The 19,918-nt window shown below is 39.5% G+C and overlaps 4 protein-coding genes across 9 annotated transcripts in view; 1 reads left to right on the forward strand and 3 right to left on the reverse strand.

Moving 5' to 3' along the window:
- akap9 (A kinase (PRKA) anchor protein 9) overlaps positions 1–1,190 on the forward strand; it is a 64,642-nt gene extending 63,452 nt beyond the window's left edge. For all 4 annotated transcript variants that reach the window (XM_051391323.1, XM_051391326.1, XM_051391324.1 and 1 more), the window contains 2 exons: positions 57–187; positions 653–1,190. In XM_051391323.1, the coding sequence (XP_051247283.1) occupies positions 57–187; positions 653–696 (175 nt within the window). In that variant the 3' untranslated portion in view covers positions 697–1,190. The remainder of the gene's footprint in view (positions 1–56; positions 188–652) is intronic.
- Positions 1,191–1,357: 167 nt separating this feature from the next.
- LOC127358327 (lanosterol 14-alpha demethylase) lies at positions 1,358–6,796 on the reverse strand. The gene is made up of 10 exons (XM_051391331.1): positions 6,508–6,796; positions 6,304–6,402; positions 5,622–5,798; positions 5,381–5,507; positions 5,072–5,246; positions 4,734–4,853; positions 4,133–4,328; positions 3,051–3,146; positions 2,749–2,917; positions 1,358–2,322 (listed from the first exon to the last, which is right to left on the reverse strand). The coding sequence occupies exons 1-10, from the start codon at positions 6,667–6,669 to the stop codon at positions 2,144–2,146; spliced, it is 1,500 nt and encodes a 499-aa protein (XP_051247291.1). The 5' UTR covers positions 6,670–6,796; the 3' UTR covers positions 1,358–2,143.
- Positions 6,797–7,703: 907 nt separating this feature from the next.
- Positions 7,704–14,858, reverse strand: krit1 (KRIT1 ankyrin repeat containing). 3 transcript variants are annotated; one of them, XM_051390438.1, is made up of 17 exons: positions 14,709–14,858; positions 13,265–13,434; positions 13,027–13,183; positions 12,822–12,914; positions 12,605–12,734; positions 12,275–12,518; positions 12,041–12,156; positions 11,807–11,950; positions 11,535–11,691; positions 11,048–11,155; positions 10,267–10,423; positions 9,964–10,115; positions 9,694–9,860; positions 9,483–9,570; positions 9,187–9,393; positions 8,131–8,247; positions 7,704–8,024 (listed from the first exon to the last, which is right to left on the reverse strand). In XM_051390438.1, the coding sequence occupies exons 2-17, from the start codon at positions 13,364–13,366 to the stop codon at positions 7,935–7,937; spliced, it is 2,229 nt and encodes a 742-aa protein (XP_051246398.1). In that variant the 5' UTR covers positions 13,367–13,434; positions 14,709–14,858; the 3' UTR covers positions 7,704–7,934. The 3 variants fall into 3 exon arrangements, with proteins under 3 accessions (XP_051246398.1, XP_051246397.1, XP_051246399.1); XM_051390437.1 differs by having other exon boundaries at positions 12,822–12,953; XM_051390439.1 differs by lacking the exons at positions 13,265–13,434; positions 14,709–14,858 and having other exon boundaries at positions 12,822–12,927; positions 13,027–13,149.
- A 1,861-nt stretch (positions 14,859–16,719) lies between these two features.
- On the reverse strand, positions 16,720–19,023 carry rpz2 (rapunzel 2). The gene is made up of 2 exons (XM_051390391.1): positions 18,886–19,023; positions 16,720–17,781 (listed from the first exon to the last, which is right to left on the reverse strand). Exon 2 carries the CDS (start codon positions 17,726–17,728, stop codon positions 17,042–17,044), a length of 687 nt encoding a protein of 228 aa, XP_051246351.1. The 5' UTR covers positions 17,729–17,781; positions 18,886–19,023; the 3' UTR covers positions 16,720–17,041.
- Positions 19,024–19,918: the final 895 nt, after the last annotated feature.

Below are 19,918 nucleotides of genomic sequence, written 5' to 3' on the forward strand. Positions count from 1 at the left end.
TTTTGACCATATTATTTAAATTGAAGGTCGATGTCTGTTGTGTCCGTGTTGTGTAGGTTTCACATGGCTGGAGACCACGGAGCTCTCACCTGTTCCCACCTGCAGAGCTACGACCCCGACCGAGCGCTCACTGACTACATCTCCAGACTGGAGGCTCTGCAGAGGAGGCTGGGTAGTGTGACATCAGGTAAAACACACCTGTACAGCCCACTTCTGTACTCTTAGTTAGTTAATACTGTATTCTGTATACTGGCTTTTATAGTGGCGGTGTGTAACATCATCTGATACTTGAGCCATCTGACTTATTCAAATTAAAGAGAAAGTGAAATGTTTTTTTTTCAAATATTAAATGTTTTATTATTAGTTTTTCCAGTTGTAAGGTGTTTTTTGTATTTAATCCTCAACCTCTAGATAGCAGTGTTGTAAACAACATGAACTGAGGGCTGTGATGTTGGATGTTACCGGGATGCAAGATATTATATAGACACAAGATATTGTTTTACACTTAATTGCAGTTTGTAACTGGTGGGCAAAACTTTAAACTTCAATCAGGATGTGTTTGCTTCATCAGTGTACCGATATTTCAAGCTGTTGTGTTTTTTAACTCTATAAAGTCTTTTACAAATTGACTAAACTTTTATTTTCTCTGCAGGTGCTTCTTCATATGCTCACTTGCACTTTGGCTTGAGAAGATAGATGCCGTCGAGTTAACTTTGGCTTGAAGAAACTCAGTTGCCTTTTCTCGTGCTGAGCGCTCTGCTGTTTTCTATTAGTCTGGTGTGGACTGTATCTTTCCATGTGGACCAAAACACATTTTTTTATCAGTGTACGACATGTTGTATTCAGGCTTTTTTGTCGCCAGCACTTGAAAAACAGCTATGTTTGTAATTTAATCTGCCTCTTTGTTGTGGATGGACTACAATCATGTATATTTGTCTAATGCTAATTTAAGACCTTGTGATTAATTTATATGTTTGTGTTGTATGGGTGGAGCGTTATGTAGAGAATGTTTGGGTTTACTGTTAAGGAGGCTGCTACTGGATATTCTACACTACACTGTGTTTTGTTTAGGCCAGACAGACTACAGAGGACATTTGTAGAGAACGTATTTTTGTAAAGTGTAGGAGCTTTGAATTTTCTGGGTATTTTGTCAAAAACTGAAATAAAGAGGATTACATTATTTGAAAGAATTGTGTATCTTTCTTCTTTTGTACATAGAAACATAAAACCTTTGAGAGACGAAGTTACTTTTTACAAGATAAATGATCTTTACACACTGTTAACAGGCATTAGTACAAAGATAATGAAGGTTTCCGTATGAAAACAGTCATTAAATACAGATGAAGTGTTGACAGTGTTTCTTAAAAGTTTCTTTATTGAAAGAAGGAATTACGGTTATTAACAACAACACAGCTTAAGCAGTGAAACTTCACACAAAACATCAGTCAGTGCTCGTTAATTTAACGAGGTCCAGCTCCTAATTAGCACAGGGCACCTTTTAATTTAAAGTTTACTCTGTTTATCTCCTCAAATGTGCAACGATACAGACTGCAGAATCTGCAGCCATGACCTCCTTAGTGTTTTTTTAAGATTTTCTGGCCTCTCGCAAACAGCTTCACAGACTCCCTGTGCAGCAGAGGGATCACAGTCATTTACAGTAGGAGCTGTTTTTGTTCCAAATCAGTGCATTTAATGCAATATCACTTAAAATATTGCTTTTTTTAGTGGGGGGGGTTCTATGTATTTAAATGTATAAAACCCCTAAACCCTCCTGCCCAGATCTGGAAGAACTAAAACCTTCTGCTTGGTTTTCCCACTAAATTACATTTTCTAGGCCCCCAAAGAAGGAAAGAACGAATGAATGAAGCACTTAACCAATATGTCCCACCGTCAAGGCACTGTATATCTGACCTTGACACTGTATCTGAATATCAGTACCTGTGCTCAAGTTTCAAAACTCTGTGTAATAATGTTGACATTCAGGGGGAAAAAAAGGACTGACAGAAGCACAAAAAGTAAAATGTTGGACATGTAGTAAAGTGCATTCATCTAGAGTTTCCTAAATTTAAGTCCCAGGAAGTTCAAGCTTCACTTCAAACACTCGGGATGTTTGATTATTTCCTCCTCCGCTGTTTTCAGTCTCTCACTGTTTCCTCCTCTTGAATCTGATGACAGGGTTGTGAGGCGTGTGAATCATTGTGGTGTAGTTGATTGTGGGGAAATATCCGTCCACCAGGTCGAAGTCGTACATGCGCAGTAATGTGGACCAGATGGTTTTGATCTGGACATAGGCGAAGTTCTCCCCGATGCAGCGATGGCGGCCTGAAGAGCAGAGAGTAAAGGTACAGTTTGGATTTGTTTGTTTAGACGTCTGTTCCCCGCTGAAATTGCAAGTAAAACATTTTTTTGTACAGAATTTAATTTAATGTGTTTTAAAGCTACAGCTAATACTGTAAAGATTCTGCACACTGAAGTACAAGTTGAGACAGCACTTACATTTTAAAAGATTTGAATGCACGTTTGAATTTTTGCACAATTAACTGCATTTAACATGATAATTATTTACATATAATAATAAAATTACTGATGAGTGAGAAAAAAAGACTGCTGAAACTTTAATAATGAACAAAAATCCAACAAATAATAACTGTTGTGCAGAAATTAAGAAAAAAACAATTTGTTTACAGGTGTGGAACTGAATTGAACTTTAAACTGAAAACTGTTTACAAAATTATAGATGTTTCTTACCGGCTCCAAACGGCACATATGCGAACTTCTCCCCTGCGGCGGGGTTGTCGTTGAGGTAGCGATCAGGGTTGAACTCCATCCTCTCCGCCCAGGTGTCGTACAGACGCTGGTTGACTGTCGGGGAGACGCAGACCTGGTGGCCCACAGGGATGGTGTATCCTGCCGCAGTCTGAGAGAATAAGGAAGAAAGAAAACAGTTTCTATACTATACTGAAAAATAAAGTATTCATTAAAACGGGGGAAACTTGTAGAATATGACCTGTAACTGGAACAAGTGTAGTTGAGCAGCCAGATGTTCTTACCTGAGGGGAGCGAGCCATCCTCATCATGGTCATGATGGGCGGGCGGAGACGCAGAGTCTCCTTCAAACAGCGCTCCAACAAACCGAGATCTTTCAGCTGGGGACGAAACCAGGACCGGATATTAGGAAGGAACCATTACTTTCACCAACAGCAGAAAACATTTGAAGTCTGTAATTGATCTTAACACTTCTACTACTACATATCACTGCACTAACATACAGTAGTTAATTCAAGCTGTGTCCTGAAATATCTTTATAACCTGTTTCCTCTCTTTCCTCTTCATGTACTGAAATAATTAAAGACTATTCAGTCCCTCCAGGAAGTTACGATCGCAACTAGTATTCTCTCTTCCTTGTTTCTAGTTGTGAGGATGCAGACGATACAGGCACATCTTACATTTACCCTCCAAACAGTGTGATTTTATTTTAACTGGGTAAATACTTACATTTTTTATGAATTACATAAAAATAATCGCCACCATTTTTGCAATTTTCACTTTCCCATTGTAAGACAATGTCTAAAAACATTTCAACATGCATCACAGTTTCTTAGAAAAGCTGTTGTGAAACCAGGTATTTTAGGAAAATGTGATCTATTTTAATCTGTAATAAATCTGTATAGACGATTGCAGTTTGATTATTGACTACAATCAATGTAACTGCACTAAACTGTAAACTGTATCTTGATTTAAAGCACACAACACATTTAAATATTATCTTATCATACATTTCTACTACCGGGAGGGGGAGCCACTAATGTTTTTTTAGTGTCAATGTTTGTCACTCAATCACGTAGGAAAACACAGGTGGAGGCAACAAACCACAACATGTTTTAATTGTGACTTTGGGACTTATTTCATTAATTAATTGCAAGTGAAATGATACCATATTGTTCTGTGTCTAGTTTAATTACTGAGCATTGTTTTGCTGAAACAGGTAGTTTTTGTGTTCATGTTTTTTACATCATTATTGTTATTGGAAAGCTTTAATGTCTGTAGTGTGCTTAAATTCCATTGTAGAAATGTAGATAATATTGTATATTGTGATAATTACGGCCGATACAATCAAACAATCCATCCTCACCTGATCGAAGTCGAGAGGAGGCAGCTCTTCTCCACACACAGCCTTCTGCTCCGCGTAGCAGCGCTGCTGCAGAGCTTTATCTCTGGCCAGGAAGAAACCCATCCAGGCGCTGGTGGTGGAGGACGTGTGCTGACCCGCCAGCAGGAGGCCGATCAGCATCCCCGCGATCTCGTTATCGTTCAGGGGTCGTCCGTTTCTAAAGAGGAAACAGAGTCATTTAGGGCGTGTTGAAGGGCCATAATCACATGATAAATGTTAATATAAATTGTTCCTTTATATGTCTAATTAACATGTGACGTGGTTAACCAAGTCAGAAATATGATACAGTAGTTCTCAGCTCAGTATAACCTTTGCTTATAGATTTAAATGAATGATTAAAGTAAGTACAGCTAGTGTTTTCAGTTCCTTTAAAGATCACAAACTCCTGAAACTCCTTAAAACATGAAAAATTCTCTTATTCAGCATCTTACAAAACAGTCAAAAGTCTTTCGAGACACGTCTGAATGTAACAAACGATTCATTTAAACATGATCCAGCAGCGTGAGGTTAGAACTGAAACCGTGCCGTCAGTTCCTGGATAACGACACTGAGGCTGTCTTACTTGTAGGTGGCATCGATGAGCGTCTGTAGGATGTCGTCCACTTTCTCTCCAGACTGCCTGCGCTTCTGAATCACGTTGAAGAAGATGTTCTTGATCTCTCTGTGAGCTCTGTCTCTTTTCCTGAGAAAAAAAAAGTTATATTTGAGTTAATATTTTCACCTTAAATACAACTACTAGAATAATATATTGTCGTCTGTGTTCAGGAATTGGAAAATGTACTGTAGCTGAAAAATCTGGTCTTGAAATTCAGACTCAGCAGCATCCTGTGGCAGATGTGTGTGTGTGTGTGTGTGTGTGTGTGTGTCCGTGTCCGTCCTGGGCTCCTCCAGCAGTCCTACCTGAAGCTGGGCAGCGGCAGCCAGCCGGGCAGGAGCCAGGCAGCGTGACTGAAACCTCCGTCCAGGTCGGCGTAGAGCTGGGCCACTCGCTCATTCAGCATGCTGCGGATCTCCTTCCCGTGCAGGCAGCTGCTGGCCGTCAGGATGATGAGCTCAGACAACGCCTCAAACAGGTCTGAAACAGCCAACAAAAAGACTCAATATAAGGCTGCACAACACATCTGTTAAGTGACAAACTGTCTGAGTAAAAGTCAGCTGTTCAATCTCTAATATTCCTATTTTAATGAAGTGATTTGTGGAAGATCTTACTTCTCTCCCCACTGTCTCCCCATCTCTGAAAATACTCTAAGGTCTCTGCCTCGATGATCTTCACGTGTTCCTTAAAATGAGCGATGTTCAGTCCGGTCTTCAGCATCTTCTTCTGTTCCAGAAATATCTGCAACATGTTAAAGAAATCCTGTATTACAGCTGCAACACGCGGTGGTTCATCTTCAATAAACCCACGTTGGATTTGTTACTAAATGTGATTTCAGAGTTAAGGTGGACTCACAGGGTTCGGGACATCATAGGCCACTCCTTTGCCAAACACCGGAGTGGTCAGTCTGGAGTAGACGTCCTCGGCGTTCAGGTCCTCGTTCTTGCTGTTGAACATCAGCGTGGCGGCTTCGCTGCCCAGCAGGTAGGTGAAGGTGCTCCCCACCATGGTGAAACTGAACACAGGGCCGTACTGTGGGTGCACAGCGGGGGAGGAGAGGACAAAAGAAATCAGACATTAAATCACATTCTTCTACTTCTACTTCTTCTTTTTTACCCCCCAGTTACAAACCACAGTGTGTGAATCAGTGTGTGTGTGTGAGAGGTAAAATAAGAAAGTTAAAGGTTTATTTTCAGAAATTCATCCAAGTAATCATTTGAATGAGTAAACTGTAACATAGAGCTGCAACTATTAATTAATCTGACCAGTATTTTCTACATTAGCGGATTAATCTATTACTCTATATATTGTTTGACATATTTAAATAGCTTAGTTTTGTCCGACCAACAGTCTGAAACCTAAATATATTTAATTTAATATCAACTTCAGACAGTGTTCACATTTTAAAAGCTGGAGCATTTAACTTATTTGGGCTTTTTTAAAAATAAAATATCACTTAAACCACAGATTCATCATCACAACAGCTGCAGACTAATCGATTAATAGATGAATTAATAGACTCTACAGTAATAATTACCTTTTCATAAGCATTTTCAAGAAATTCAATGGGACTTTTCCCAAACGCGATGGCATGACCCAGGAAGGGGATGCTGGAGGGTATGTAAGGTGGATATTTCTGCAAAAAAAAAAAAAAAAGAAAACAATAATAACAATAAATGATAAATACAAACAAACAATGCTTTTAAACTTTATCAAACAAATCTCTCTTTTGCAAACTCACCTGATCTTTGTCGGAGGACTGTTTGAGCAGCAACTTTGAGAAATATCCCAGAGTGAGAGTGATGACAGAGGCCGCCAGCACCACCGAGGTCAGGTTGTCGTTCACTTTCCCGACAGTGACTCCGAGCAGTCTGCTGCTCATTTCATACAAATGCATCGACATGTTACCGGATCTGCCCTCTACAACAACAACCAGAGCTCCACTGAAGCCACAATAAACACCTCAGTGAATGAGTGGACGCGTACTGAAGGCTGCAGCTCGTCTGGTGATATTTTCTCCCCCAACATCTCTACCTGTCAGCACTGGTCCTGCCCCCGCCTGACCGACAGCGGCTTCCTATTGGCTGCCGACCGCGTGTCCGTCAAGGAAGTCGCGCTGTGATTGGCTGCCGCTACCTGAACCGATGTCTTGCTATATGATGTCACAGCAGCGGGACGAACACGATAAAGAGGATTTCTGATCGATATTTATTATAAAAATAAATGTTTTATTGTTGTTTCTGTAACTTAAAATAAGTAAATGTGTGTTTAAAAGTTCCCACTTATTTATATTGTCCCAGAAGTACTGAAACATACCAAGATATTGATCATTTATTGGAGAAAATAGTATTATATAAAGCTTTCAGCTCCTATTACTGGCGTTATTTTACACAGTGGCAAATTAAAGTAGCAAAATTGACAATTTATGTCAACAAAAGCACAAGTTGAGCTTGAAATTTAGGTACAAGTCTATAAAATAATAATAATAATATATTCAAGTACCCTGAAAAAGCTGTGTGAACTTGTATTTTCTAAATATTAGGTTTATAATTAGGTATAATTAATGAATGAATCCTAATAAACCACACATTAAATATATGCCCATTAATTTATGTCATTAATGTATTATTTCTACAGTATCTTGTTAAATACTGATATATTAGCCATTAATAGACATGGTACTTTGTTTCTATCAGTTTCTTACATTGTTGCATCCTTTAGATCTAAAAGTGATTTTATACCCTCCTGAAGTGTTTTAGAGTATAAATCTAACCGTCATGAAGAGGTGATTTCTTTATAGTGTCAACAATCTGCATCGTTCCTTTATATTTTATTATTTCACACCTTCACTTTAAAGCCATCTGTCTCAATAGGTCTTGTTATAATTTACCATCAGTCTAATTTTCCATTATATGAATCACAACACAAACATCCTCATTCATACATCAATCCGTTTATTAAAACAAAACATTAAATAAACATATTTACATGCAATCAAAATATACGACTCGTCAAAATGCACAATGTGAAGGTAACGGTGAGCCTAATATACAAAAATGAGGCGTTTGTGGAGAGGCTGACGTTGCTCTTCATCCAGAGTTATTGCAGTCAAATGAGAGTCAGTAAGAAGAACCTGCACTGGGATCTTTGGCAGCTGTGGGTTTATTTTCAGCCATATGCATATTTGTCTGTTACACCTTTGTCGTTTGGGGTCATCTGTCCACTCAGCTTCATCAAAAGCTTCACAATAAGGCCAGCCTGTAGGGACGTAATGAACATAAGAGAGTCAGTGTTTGCATGTTTTAACTCGTTTTGAGACTCTGGGCTTCATTTGTGATTGTATCATTTTAAAAGTAGTTTTTACCTGTTTTGTGTGCACAATGAAGTTCATTTTATTGTCACCACTGTGTATCTGGAAGTACTGGTCAGCGTGTCCAAGCTGCCACATGAATGTGCTGTACTCTAAACTGATGAGAAGGACCTGGGAGAGCAGAGGTTTAACAAATTATCAAATAAAGCAATCAGAAAAGAGAGACATCAAAACACAAAACAAGGAAAACCATTTAAATAATTCATAAAAATAAGTTAAGTGTTGAAATTTCAGACAATAATCATTAACAGATATTTGATCCCAAACTAGACTTACAGAAATAACTAACCCCACAATTAAATTTCAGTTATCACAAATTCTTCCAGGTGTAAGTTAACACTTCACTTCATCTCAGCTTTCTTACAGACGATTAAATAGAACCTTTTTATATATAGTTTTCACATTACAAAGCTTTAATGTTGGAAAACCATCTTACCCACACAGTATGCTAATTCAGTGTAATTTAAAATCTTCATTTTAAGTTGCATGATGTTTAAATAAAGTTAAGTTTAAATATTAATACAAATGTCAGGTTTTGTGCTTCATTTTCTACACATTTTCCCCGAAATTCAGGCTGACATATCTGGTACAATAAACCTTCATTAAAAATTAAAATAAAGTTCTGTGGAGTTTGAACATTTCTTTGCTGCCCAGCACAAGTTTTTACTGTTTGACCCATTGGCATGTCTGAGGATTAAGTGAAGTGAACACTATGTCCTGTTTTCAGTTCCTACAAAAGCACAAAACATGTATTAAAACTGTTCAAGCAGCTTGTGCAGCAAAAGTTCTTTAAAGGTTCAGTTTGAGGATCTATTGGCAGTAATTGAATATAACATTCAATGGTATGTTTTCAATAATGACCTCCTGACCTACATTTTCTACATACAAACTTTACTGAAGTTCAGATATATGAGGGCGAGTAGTGACTGAATATTCCACATCCTTTCATCTATAGGAAAATGTATGTTAAAACTCAGTAAGCTTTACATTTGGAGATCACGCGGGACAATTTGTTGTATAGCTGAAGTTTAAAACAGAATAAAAACATACCTTGGTCTCCATATTCATGAGGTGCAGCCCCTTGGTGTTGACCCCGACATAGACGCGGATAACTTTGTGGTTGCTGGCGCTGGCCTTGGTGTAGACCTGGCCCGTGAAGAAGGCGGCTCCGTAGGTGGGGATGTCCCAGCAATTCTGCAGGAAGAGTCGCTGCAGGTGGTGCATCTCTTTACTCACCCCCTCGCTGGTGCTCAGGGCCTGTCAGAGAGAGAGAAGAGTCAATAAAACCAAGAGTAGGTTTTGATTTTAAGACTGGGGGGAAGTTTTACAGTGAAAACTGAGCATACTTTGTATTCATGCAGAATCCTGTTGGTCCAGTGGTACGCTTTGCTTTTCACCTTCGATATCGGCACAATTGATTTCAGGTTTTCCTCGCTGTTGAAAATAAAACAGAGAAATGCAGCTTTTTACTTCACAAGCCAAATGAAGCAGCAGTTCATATATTTACAATATTCTGTGTATTAATTAATGTAAATATGATTTGAAAAAGTGTTTTACTTGAGGAACCCTTGCTTATGCTTCTTGCTCTCATAGCTGCCGTAGATGATCTGCAGGAGAAGGCTGGCCAGTGTGATCAGCTTGGTGTCTGGAGCAGGAAAGAAGCCTTTGAGGAGGCAGTGACGGGCCTCGTCGAACAGAATGAGGATGGCCAGAGGATCCTCCACCTGGAACAACACGGTGAGCAGCAGAGTGAGGAACAATCCCACATTTCCAGTCAAACCTAAGCTGTAAACAAGAAGCTTCTTTGTACAATATAAAGTGAGTTACCTTTTTCTCAATTTCAAGCGGCAGCCGGACGTCCCTGCGGAGGAACAGCTGAGGTGTTTCCCTCTGAGGATCTAGCACCGTCAGGTCCGTCACAATCTCCGTCCAGATCCGCAGATGCTGCAGAGGTTTGTGGTACGGCTTGAGCTGCAGGTCTGACACACAAAATGAACACAAATGTTAGAGCAATCTTTATTTATTTTTTTCTTTTGCAAGGATAAAACATGCCTGAGCAGTTTCATGGTGTTGGTCACAGTTGGTTTTACAGCTACAGGACGAATGTGAGAGTGACTTCAGTAAACTCACGGAGGTTCTCGGAGCAGATCCAGATGGTGAAGTACTGCTGGGTCTCCTGTGAAAGACGCATGCCTTCCATGATCTGCTGCACTGTCGTGTTGTTGCCGTGCTTCAGCTCCACAGAGCGATACGAGCCGTCCATGCGGTAGATACGCACCTTTTCATACTGTGAAACACACATTCATACCATAAACAAATACCAAGGGAAACAGCACCATCTAGTGGCCAGCACCATTAACTACAACAAAAATATGTAAAACTAACAGCATTCAAAACAAATGACATATTTCTTTACATACTCCTCCAGCATTTATACTCTTTTTCCTCCTATCTATACTAATTTCATATATGTGGACATAACAGTTCCTTTACATTCATTATGCCCTTGATAAATACACAGTAGGGACACTACAGCGTACATATGAACCTTAAAAAAACAGCCATAATGAGACATCAAAATTCATGTATGAAACAGTGAATTAGAGTTTGAATATGTTTAGATGTAATAATAACAAACTTTATCTTCATATTAAACAGTGTCTTGTCAGAACAGACTTAAAACATAATGTCATAACCTAAAAAAAGACTAAAGTATAATGGAAGCTGTATTTAATATCTGTGCAAAATCCCCTCTACAACACACATTATCACTCTTATCACTGTAAGCTTTTATCATTATTTACCGCTGTAGCTTGATATGGCTCATGATGGTGATGCTGATGTGGGTGTAATTTCTAAATCGTGTTGTCATGTTTGCAATATGAACACAATAACAAGGTTAGAGTCTCACGGGTTTGCTGTTTGCTTGCTGCAGAAGCTTCACCGTCTCCTCCCATTCGTTCTGTTTGTTCTCCTCACACACTTGCAGAGGAGATCTCTTCTGCTGGTCTTCTATGTGCTGTTGGTGGGAAAGTCAACATCAATATTTACTGGTTATTGTCTGCCACTATAGCTGTATTGTGAGATGTAAAATAGTGCATCATAACACATAAATATTGTCTAAATTAGTGACATACTGTAGGTCAAATTTACAAGGTTTTAACTCACAAAGTTCAGTTTTATTAACATCAAATATTCAATTTGTCATCACATTGTATCAACAACATAAGAGGATATTCACGGAGAAAGCTAATAGGAGAAAAGTGGAGACAAGATTAAATCTGGGAGTGGCTTTTAGTTGTTGGTGAGTCAGTAATATTAGCTGGGTTGCTACAAATCGTCCATTATATTCTGGGAGGAACAAGAGGTAGAAAGCAAAGTGACGTGACGTCTCGTACCCTGTCGATCTCCGGGTGCTGCAGCAGGAGCTGGACTATCTCTGCGTGGCCACCTCTGGCTGCAAAGTGCAGAGGGGAGCTGAGCTGACCGTTCAGCAAGTTTGGATTACAGTTCCCTTTCTCCAGTAACAGCTTGGTCGCCTCGACTTTACCGTGCCTGCATGGAACCAAAACAAAACTTAACCACTTAACTTAACGTTTCATCAACAGGACAAACCTGAAATTCAAAGCAAATGAGAACTTTTGGATGCTTCAGACTTTCTCGGACTCACCAGCACGCGTAGTGAATGGGAGCCCAGTGGTCGCTGTCCAGCTGTGTGACTGAGAAACCGCTGTCTAGGAGCTTAGAGAGCAGCTCCGTGTCTCCTTCACAGGCACTGCGGTGGAGGGGGAAGTCGTCCACCCACTGGCGCTCCCTGCAGAAAATTTTATTGATATATTTTCTTTATCGGACTTCATGGTGTAAAGAAGTAAACAATGTGTTTCATGTAAGAATAACCCCTCACTTGTCTTCTGTCACACAGTTTGGACCGTGCTGCCACTTCTCCCTCTTGGGGATCTGAATCTTGGAGTAGTCGGGCGCTCCGAGCCCAAAGTACGGATTGATGATAACTTTGTCCACCTGCAAACAAAAAGGCCAGACAGGCAGGACAAAGAAAGGGTTAGACAACGTATTTGCCATGGTAGATTACATAAAATACGTTTGTTTTAATTATCTATAAAGGATCTTCTGCTCTCACCCGGTTGGTGTACTGCAGATCGGAGCCGTAAAGCGGGTTGAGGATGCACATGTCTGCCTTCTCCAGGGACATCATCTTGCTCTTGATCTCCAGGGCAGTGTAGCCCATGTGCAGACCCTCGTCACTCAGTTTGCCCTCGCTGCCGTAGGCCGGGTTGCTGACGTTGGTCTTCACCCGCTCCACGGGCGCAGGTCTGAACAGAGCGGGGATGGCGTGAGGGACGGTGTGCTGCTCTGCTAACCATCTGCGGAGGTCAAAGAGGCAAAAGTTACAGCTCAGTTTCCCCAAAAGGTCTCTAATCCGAGAATATGTTTTCAGACGTATCCTCACTTGTCTAAGGCCAGAAGCATCTTGGAGGTGATGGAGCAGAAGTGAGCGCTGGTCTCACTGCACACCCGCATGATATCCTGGAAGCAGTAGAAGCTCGGGCTCCCGGCGCTGTACACAGGCTTACTGTTGTCTGTTCAGAATGAGATATTAAAACACAATACGAACAGCTTGAATCATATCTGGAGCATCAATGTAGTGAGACAGATTCTTTGCTCACCTTTAACGCTGACTGGCACAACAAAAAGCGAAGCCTCTTTCCCTTCATTGTCCCCATCGAGGGGGAATTTCTTCATATGCACCACACGCTTTCCTGAAACCCAAAACTGTGTTTTGATCAGTGGTTCCTGATCTGTAGAGATCAGAAACATGGTGACAGTCAGTAGTGGTGATACATTAGTTTGAATATCATGTCTCACACTCACCAATGAAGCCCTGGTTACTGTATATGGGTTTAATTTTTTCGTCAACGTAATCCAATATGGATTTGGATTTGTCTCCTCCTGCTTGGATCCTCGTTGCCAGGAGGACTTTCTTTCTCTTCTTCTCCTTCCCCTCCAGAGGCACTTCAATCAGCAGGATCTACACAGGAACCAGAGGCAACTGAGTTAACAATACTGGACTGGAAAGGTGGGTTAACTGGCTGGTGACAGACTCATTTACCTCATAGGCTTTGGCTCTATACTCCTTTGAGCTCAGGCTGACTTGATTCTTTGGGCGAATGACAGCAACAAACACGTCCTCGAAGCCACCTTCGTTGCCCATACTGCCGACTCTATCTCAGTCCCGACAAAATAGTTTAAAAAAGGGCCAAATACTGTGGAGAGGCATCCCTGCAACAGAGCATCACACAGGGAGTAAACATGTTGTGGAGATAAGGAAGTTCAGGCTTATAAGACTGACATCCTGCTTGTTTACATCAGTGTTAAAAAGCACAATAACCAGTATTTTCATACAGTTATATTGATCAATCTAATATTTTTAAAGGAAGATATTAAGCAAAAATGTTCTCTCATTTCAGCTCCTCAAATGTGAGGATTTGCTGCTTTCCGCTGTATTTTTGGATTAAGGACTGGATTTATTTACATTTTATGGATTTAAATATTTGTAGATTATTAGAGGCAATAATTATTGGATTAATCAATAATGAAAATCCTTGTAGTGACAGCCAAAGTGTTATAATAGGTAATTTATCATTTAAGATTTAACTTTATTAATCCCCGTTTTTTTATCATGTATCTTAATTAGGTTAATTGATTTATTATAACTTATTATAACTTAACTTAACTAACCAGACCAGACCGATGTTTGAGGTACATACTGCAAATACAAGACATTATATTTATAACTTTTCAACCAACTGTGATACTTGACTTTGTCTCCTGTAGAAATGACTTTATATTTACATCTGAGACAGGGTTGGGTTGACAATATTCTGCATAATTCATTCACTCATAATTCCCCTCATCGCTTCCTCCCTCCAGATATTTAAAAACCAAACTGTGCATGCTGAGAATATTCAGGTTTTAGAAAAATAAATAATAATAATTCAGCATTTGAAGTAAAAACAAGTGGGTGAAGATAGGAGGCAGTTATTTTACTACAGTTAATGTTGCCTATTTATTATATATCAGTAATAATATCAGTAGTTTTGCAGTGTGTTATCAGATATGTTATAGAGGTTTATTATAGTAACTTTTACCATTCCTAATGAACCTATCATAAAGAATTTCTCAGGTAGATAATACAGTACAGGCTTCAGGTTCTACCCTCTCCTCAAAGACACACATTGACTACAGGAAATCAATAAAGTAAAACAGAAATTAAAATAAACAACTTTCAGTTCAGAAGTTGTTGAGTTGTTCAGAGGAGGGTCCCGCCCCGGAAACCACTCACTGTGTTGTCTTCAGACACTTATTACTACATTATAGACAATACTTTAATCCAAACCCAGTGCTGCAGGATACAACCACAATTAATACCTCATCCTACCACAACAAATACAAACTTTTGTTTATTTTTAATGGGCTGTATGAGCAGCTGTAGCCGGGATGCTACACTCACCATCACCGCCCGCTTTTCCGCTCGTTCAGCGGCTGAAACTTACCGAGAGCGACGCGACTTTTCCCCCCAGAAAAACACCCAAACGCAGCGCTTTCTCTCCAGATTCACTCGGTCAGCTGGCTCCAGGTAAAACTTCTTTTAATCTGGTTGAGGCAGCAGCAGGCCTGTAAGTTTAGGGCAGGTCTGCAGAGACAAACAGAGGAGTCTTGTTACGTTTGAGTACAGCAGCTCCGGTTGGACGACAGAGGACTCTGGCGGTGAGGGGGACTCAGTGCGGCTGCAGGAAGTACTGTACTGCTACAGGACCCAGTGTTTATAAACTGCATCTGACTGTTTATACACTCCCTTAAAGTGCAGATTAAATTAAAAATGCATTTGTAATCCTTTAAGATTAAGATAAAATGTTCCTTTGTTGATCCCCCGGGGGAGAAATTAAAGTCTGACACAGCAGCGCAGAGGATGTAGTGCAGGAAGTGTTAAAATACTATAAAGATATCATAGATTATATATGCACTATATGCAGTATGTAGTAAAGGAATATTTTAAACAGTGTCTAACTTACATGTACATGTGCAGTTATTACGAGGTAAAGTAAGAAAATTACATCACCAGTCATATTGTACATTTATTTTTATTTTTTATGTCAGAATTTAATCATTTGTTCTTCCTGAATACAGGGTGCCCTTATGTTTCCCTTGGAGGACCAAAACTGAAGTTTAATGGTGGGTGAATGCCATAATTACACACCTATGGTACCAAAATGGTGCCACTGTGTCCAGTGTGCTCAGATTATGATAAATCATTAATTATTAATAGCGATCCTGAATATTTAAAGACAATAAAACAACATAAACAGTGATTTATATGATATATTTTTTAATATTATAATGTTTTTATTTTCTTTTACCAGAAACATCTGGTGGGCCCCACTTCAATATATATATATATATATATATATATATATATATATATATTATATATAATATAGCCTATATGTGTGTGTGTGTGTGTGTGTGTGTGTGTGTGTGTGTGTGTGTGTGTGTGTGGTATATAGCTAATTACAAGCAGCTGGCTAACTTAGCTTAGCACAAAGACTGAAAAAAGCAGGGACTCATGCTACCTTCAGTCTGTCCACCAGTCAACACCTTTGAAGATCACTAATTAACTATAACTCTTGTTTTCATCCATAAAAGAACTAAAGTGTTTTGTTTTGTTGTGCTGGACTGTTGTTTGGCTCAGACGGTTGCCAGGCAACCATCAGACGGTTGCCAGGCAATGTCAGTCTCCAAAGACTTCAGGAAGTTACCAGCCAAGAAAAAGTCTATCCATATATATATATATATATATATATAATAAAACAATTATTACATTTTTTTTTAACTTACTACTGGACAGAGCTATGCTAGCTGTTTCCCTTTGTTTGCACCCTTTATGCTAAGCTAAGCTAATCGGTGGCTGGTCTGCGTTTACCTGACAAATATGAGAGTTGCATCAATCTTCTGCTGTCCACAAGAATGATTTCTGTTAAGGTATATATAATATAAGAATATAAATGCAGTTCTTTTACCTTCGATTTACTTTTCAAATATTGTGAAATACAATGAAAAATGTCCATTTAAATTTCCAAAAGGGCGAGTTGATGTTTTGAAATAGCTCGTTTTGTTTAGCGGAAGCCTGTTTCAGAGACCAAGTTCAAAATGTAGATTAGTTTTATTATTTTATTTGGGTCAAAGACAGAATAAGGGGAGAGAAGCAGCATAAAAAGTTTCACCTGAGGTGTGACTGTAACAATGGATTCAAATAGTTTGTCGAGCTTCAAGTTTATTGTTTATCTGGTATTCATTCAAGGTTAGGAATATTAAAAAGTATTAAGAGTTGATGTATTAAGATGTTTTTTTCTAGAAGAGGGTGTGTGTGTTCGTGTGTGGATATAAAAGTATTAATCCATTTTGAATTCGGAGCTATGACCACGTACGTATGTAGTACAACATGGCCGTATGTGTATAAATGATTTCAGTGCAGATGAAATGGATTTCACAAACATACAACTTGGATCAACTAATAATTTGTACATTTTAATTGAAGAGATTGTATAAAACTTCAGCATATATTGACGTACAGTAACACAAAGCAGCTGAAACATATAGTGGTCTCTTTAAAACAAAAACAAATAACACAAAAAGCCGATACAATAACTAAAATGCTGCAATAGGAATAACAGCTGCAGCTCAAGTGCACAAAACATGGCTTTGGTTTTTATTTATATATATATTATAACATAATTTATATTTTTCCATTTGTCCAGAGTACAGATTGTTCCCAGTGCCGTTGCCACCGAACGCCCCCAGAGGACATCCTTTCCCTGCTGGACCATGTTCAGGATGAGTTGTCTTTGCACTGACTGAGCACCTCCTGCATCTTCTTCTGGATGTCCTCCACCCTCTTTGCCCACTTTTCCCGCACCTCGTCTTCGTCGTCCTCTGTAACAGCTGTGTAGGCCATGAGGGCGATGAGGCCCATGTGGAACAGGTGGGCGATGTGTGAACAGCGACGCTCCATGATCTCGCGGTCGCCGTCGCAGCTGTCCAGGTACACCTTCAGCAGGGATCTTCCAAACAGCGTTTTGATACCCATCACACCGTTGTAGTACACATCCAGGCTCAGGTCGCTCTTGTCCCTCTCATAAATCTTCTCGAAGGCCTCCATGTGGCGCTGGGTGTTGTCCGGATCTTTCTTCACCTGTGCCACCATGTTGTTGAAGGCAGTGTACTGGTGCTTGATGTACTCCTCGTACTTGCCGTATGTTTCGTTCACCTCGTCGATGCGGATCTTCCTCAGGCATTGCTGGTTCTTTTCTGAGATGCTCTCCAGTTTGGTGTTGATCGCCTGGAAGTCCTTGTCCAGAGCGTGGCCCTCCTCGTCAACCAGGCCCTTGCGAGCCACCCCGACCAGGGAGGAGACTATGCCAAAGATGGGGTCGATGGAGGAGGCGAAGGAGGACACCTTCTCCACGCAGCACAGCACCTTGGCTGCAGTTTTCTTGATCTTTTCTGCATCAGCCATCGCCGCTGCTTTTATTCTGCCACGTTAGGGTTCACACAAAGTGAGTCTGGAGGCTGGTAGAGATTAAAAAAGACAGCACCATATGTTTTTAACTTCAGCTTCTGACCACAACTCGGAGCTTTAACGTGAAAGATTGACAGCCTCAAATGTTGTGTCTTCTTGCATTACCCTAAAAACTAAGCAACCTCTCAGGTTGCTGGTACTACAGCCCACATGTCACCAGCTGCTGCACATATGCCATATTGTAAAAGGTCTCATCTTACACTCTAATATTACTGGCAACAGGTCGCAATGAGGGCTTGTGTTGTCTACAGTCACACAAAGAGCTTTGACATGTGAACAGAGGAGGAAGCTAGAGCTGGAAGTAATTAATACTTTCACGATATATTAATCTTACTATTAATCAGAAAATTCTAAAATCAAAAACAAATAAATAAGTTTAATATAAGAAAAGACCAGTAAGTATTCACACCGACGTCATGGAATCAGTTAATTTGGGGAATTTTACAAAATGAGTCAAATGATTAATTGATCATTCAGGTATTTTATATCAATCATCTCATAGATGAATCAACTAATGGAATTAGCTAAAGAGGAAACTTGTTCCACAGTGTTTTATGAATAAAGCCTACAGTTAAAAATGAAGCATTGTGTTTAAGGAAATCATTTTATGAAGCATTTAAGTGCAGTAACACAGATGAATTATTAGAAACCTACATCTAGTTTCAGTGACCACAGCCCTAAAATTTAATTGTAAAGCATCTTTCTCATAGTTTGGGCATTAATCATCCTTGCCAATGTTGTCCTGCTGGAAAAATAACTCAGGGACAACAGTGGGTGTGTCTTTGTAGTAACACAAGAAAGACTGGAAATAAACAAATGGTTACAGGTCGTGACCTTTCATAAGTCATCTTTAATAGTTTCGATAGCTTCTAGTGGCTATTTGGCATCTTTAACTTTAACTCAGGATGTGTTACTTTGTTTGTTTTAAAGCCTGTTTCTCTTATTTCCTGATTCCCAGCCACACACACACATATGAATCAACCATATTTTACGTTACATTTCATCAGTCCCAGCTGACTCTGGCTATCACGCAGGATTTAAACATCCTTCAGATCAAAGATTACAAAGCCCTGAGATGACAGATGTTTACTCACCAGAGATAAAACTGTTGGTATCCCTCTGTTTACTCGAGCCGTCTGACTCTCCTTTCCACCATTTTCCTCCCTAGTCAAATAAGGACAGCCCCTTCCTTCCAAATAAGGGAGGAAACATGAGGAAGTGACTCATGCAGGCCCTGTGCTGATTGGATGAGGGGAGTTCTTCCAGATGCACTGCGGCTGCAAGCTCCACACACAGGCTGACCCACAGGCCTTTTCATTGTGTTGGTTCAGTTGTAGGTTCACATACCAACCAAACCGGACCAGATACCACAGTAGTTATTAGTATATTTCCTTATAACCAAGAAACAGGATAACTTTCAGTACCACTGATACTGACTATATGAAAATTACATTTCAAACAACTTATGAACCGTGCAAAGTTGACAATATTCCATCATTTTGTGTCCAGTCAGATACACTTTTCTTTTACATGGGATGCAAAGGATCAGTTTACCCAAATTACAAAATATATTTTTTCTCACTTATGTCAGCTGCTATCAAAACAAGCAGGTAAATTTGGTTTTATTTGCTAGAGTAGTTTTGTAAAACAAGAGAGACTAGACCTGCTCTATAGGAAAAGTGTCCTGAGATAATTCCTTTTACGATTTGGTGCCATATAAATACAAATTAATTGTTAAACTGTTAAAGTTTTCATAGTGATTAAATAAAAATGTATCAGCAGTTACCTAAACATATAAATCAGAGAAACTGTAAATGGAGAAGAGTGCACTTACAATCGTATACAATTTGACTCTCATTCACATACTTTAAAAGTAAAATATCAACACTTACAACGACTGAAATGATGCAGCAAGGAGTTACAACTCAAGTTCACAATAAGTAAAAAATGATTACAGAAGTATTGAGATCAAGAGTTCAAATTCCACAATCACACATCCCCAAAAGAAATAATTCTGGTGGAGAAATATTATATACATTATGTACTATTATATATTATGTATATGTATATTATAAAGTATTATAGTGCAATGTATGTGCTCCCCCACAGATCATTAAAAGGTCTGTG

Source organism: Dicentrarchus labrax, unplaced genomic scaffold, assembly GCF_905237075.1.
Source record: "Dicentrarchus labrax unplaced genomic scaffold, dlabrax2021, whole genome shotgun sequence".
NCBI classification, from domain to species: Eukaryota; Metazoa; Chordata; class Actinopteri; family Moronidae; genus Dicentrarchus; species Dicentrarchus labrax.

Coding starts and splice junctions, on each gene's coding strand:
- krit1 (XM_051390437.1), bottom strand. CDS start 13,366: ATGGGCAACGAAGGTGGCTTCGAGGACGTGTTTGTTGCTGTCATTCGC. Junction 9,394..9,482: donor GGATTCTGCATGAATACAAA/GTATGCTCAGTT, acceptor TCTCTCTGACAG/GCCCTGAGCACCAGCGAGGG. Junction 8,248..9,186: donor TCATGAATATGGAGACCAAG/GTATGTTTTTAT, acceptor CTGCTCTCCCAG/GTCCTTCTCATCAGTTTAGA.
- rpz2 (XM_051390391.1), bottom strand. CDS start 17,728: ATGGCTGATGCAGAAAAGATCAAGAAAACTGCAGCCAAGGTGCTGTGC.
- LOC127358327 (XM_051391331.1), bottom strand. CDS start 6,669: ATGTCGATGCATTTGTATGAAATGAGCAGCAGACTGCTCGGAGTCACT. Junction 5,508..5,621: donor CCTATGATGTCCCGAACCCT/GTGAGTCCACCT, acceptor AACATGTTGCAG/ATATTTCTGGAACAGAAGAA. Junction 4,854..5,071: donor CTGCCGCTGCCCAGCTTCAG/GTAGGACTGCTG, acceptor TTTTTTTCTCAG/GAAAAGAGACAGAGCTCACA.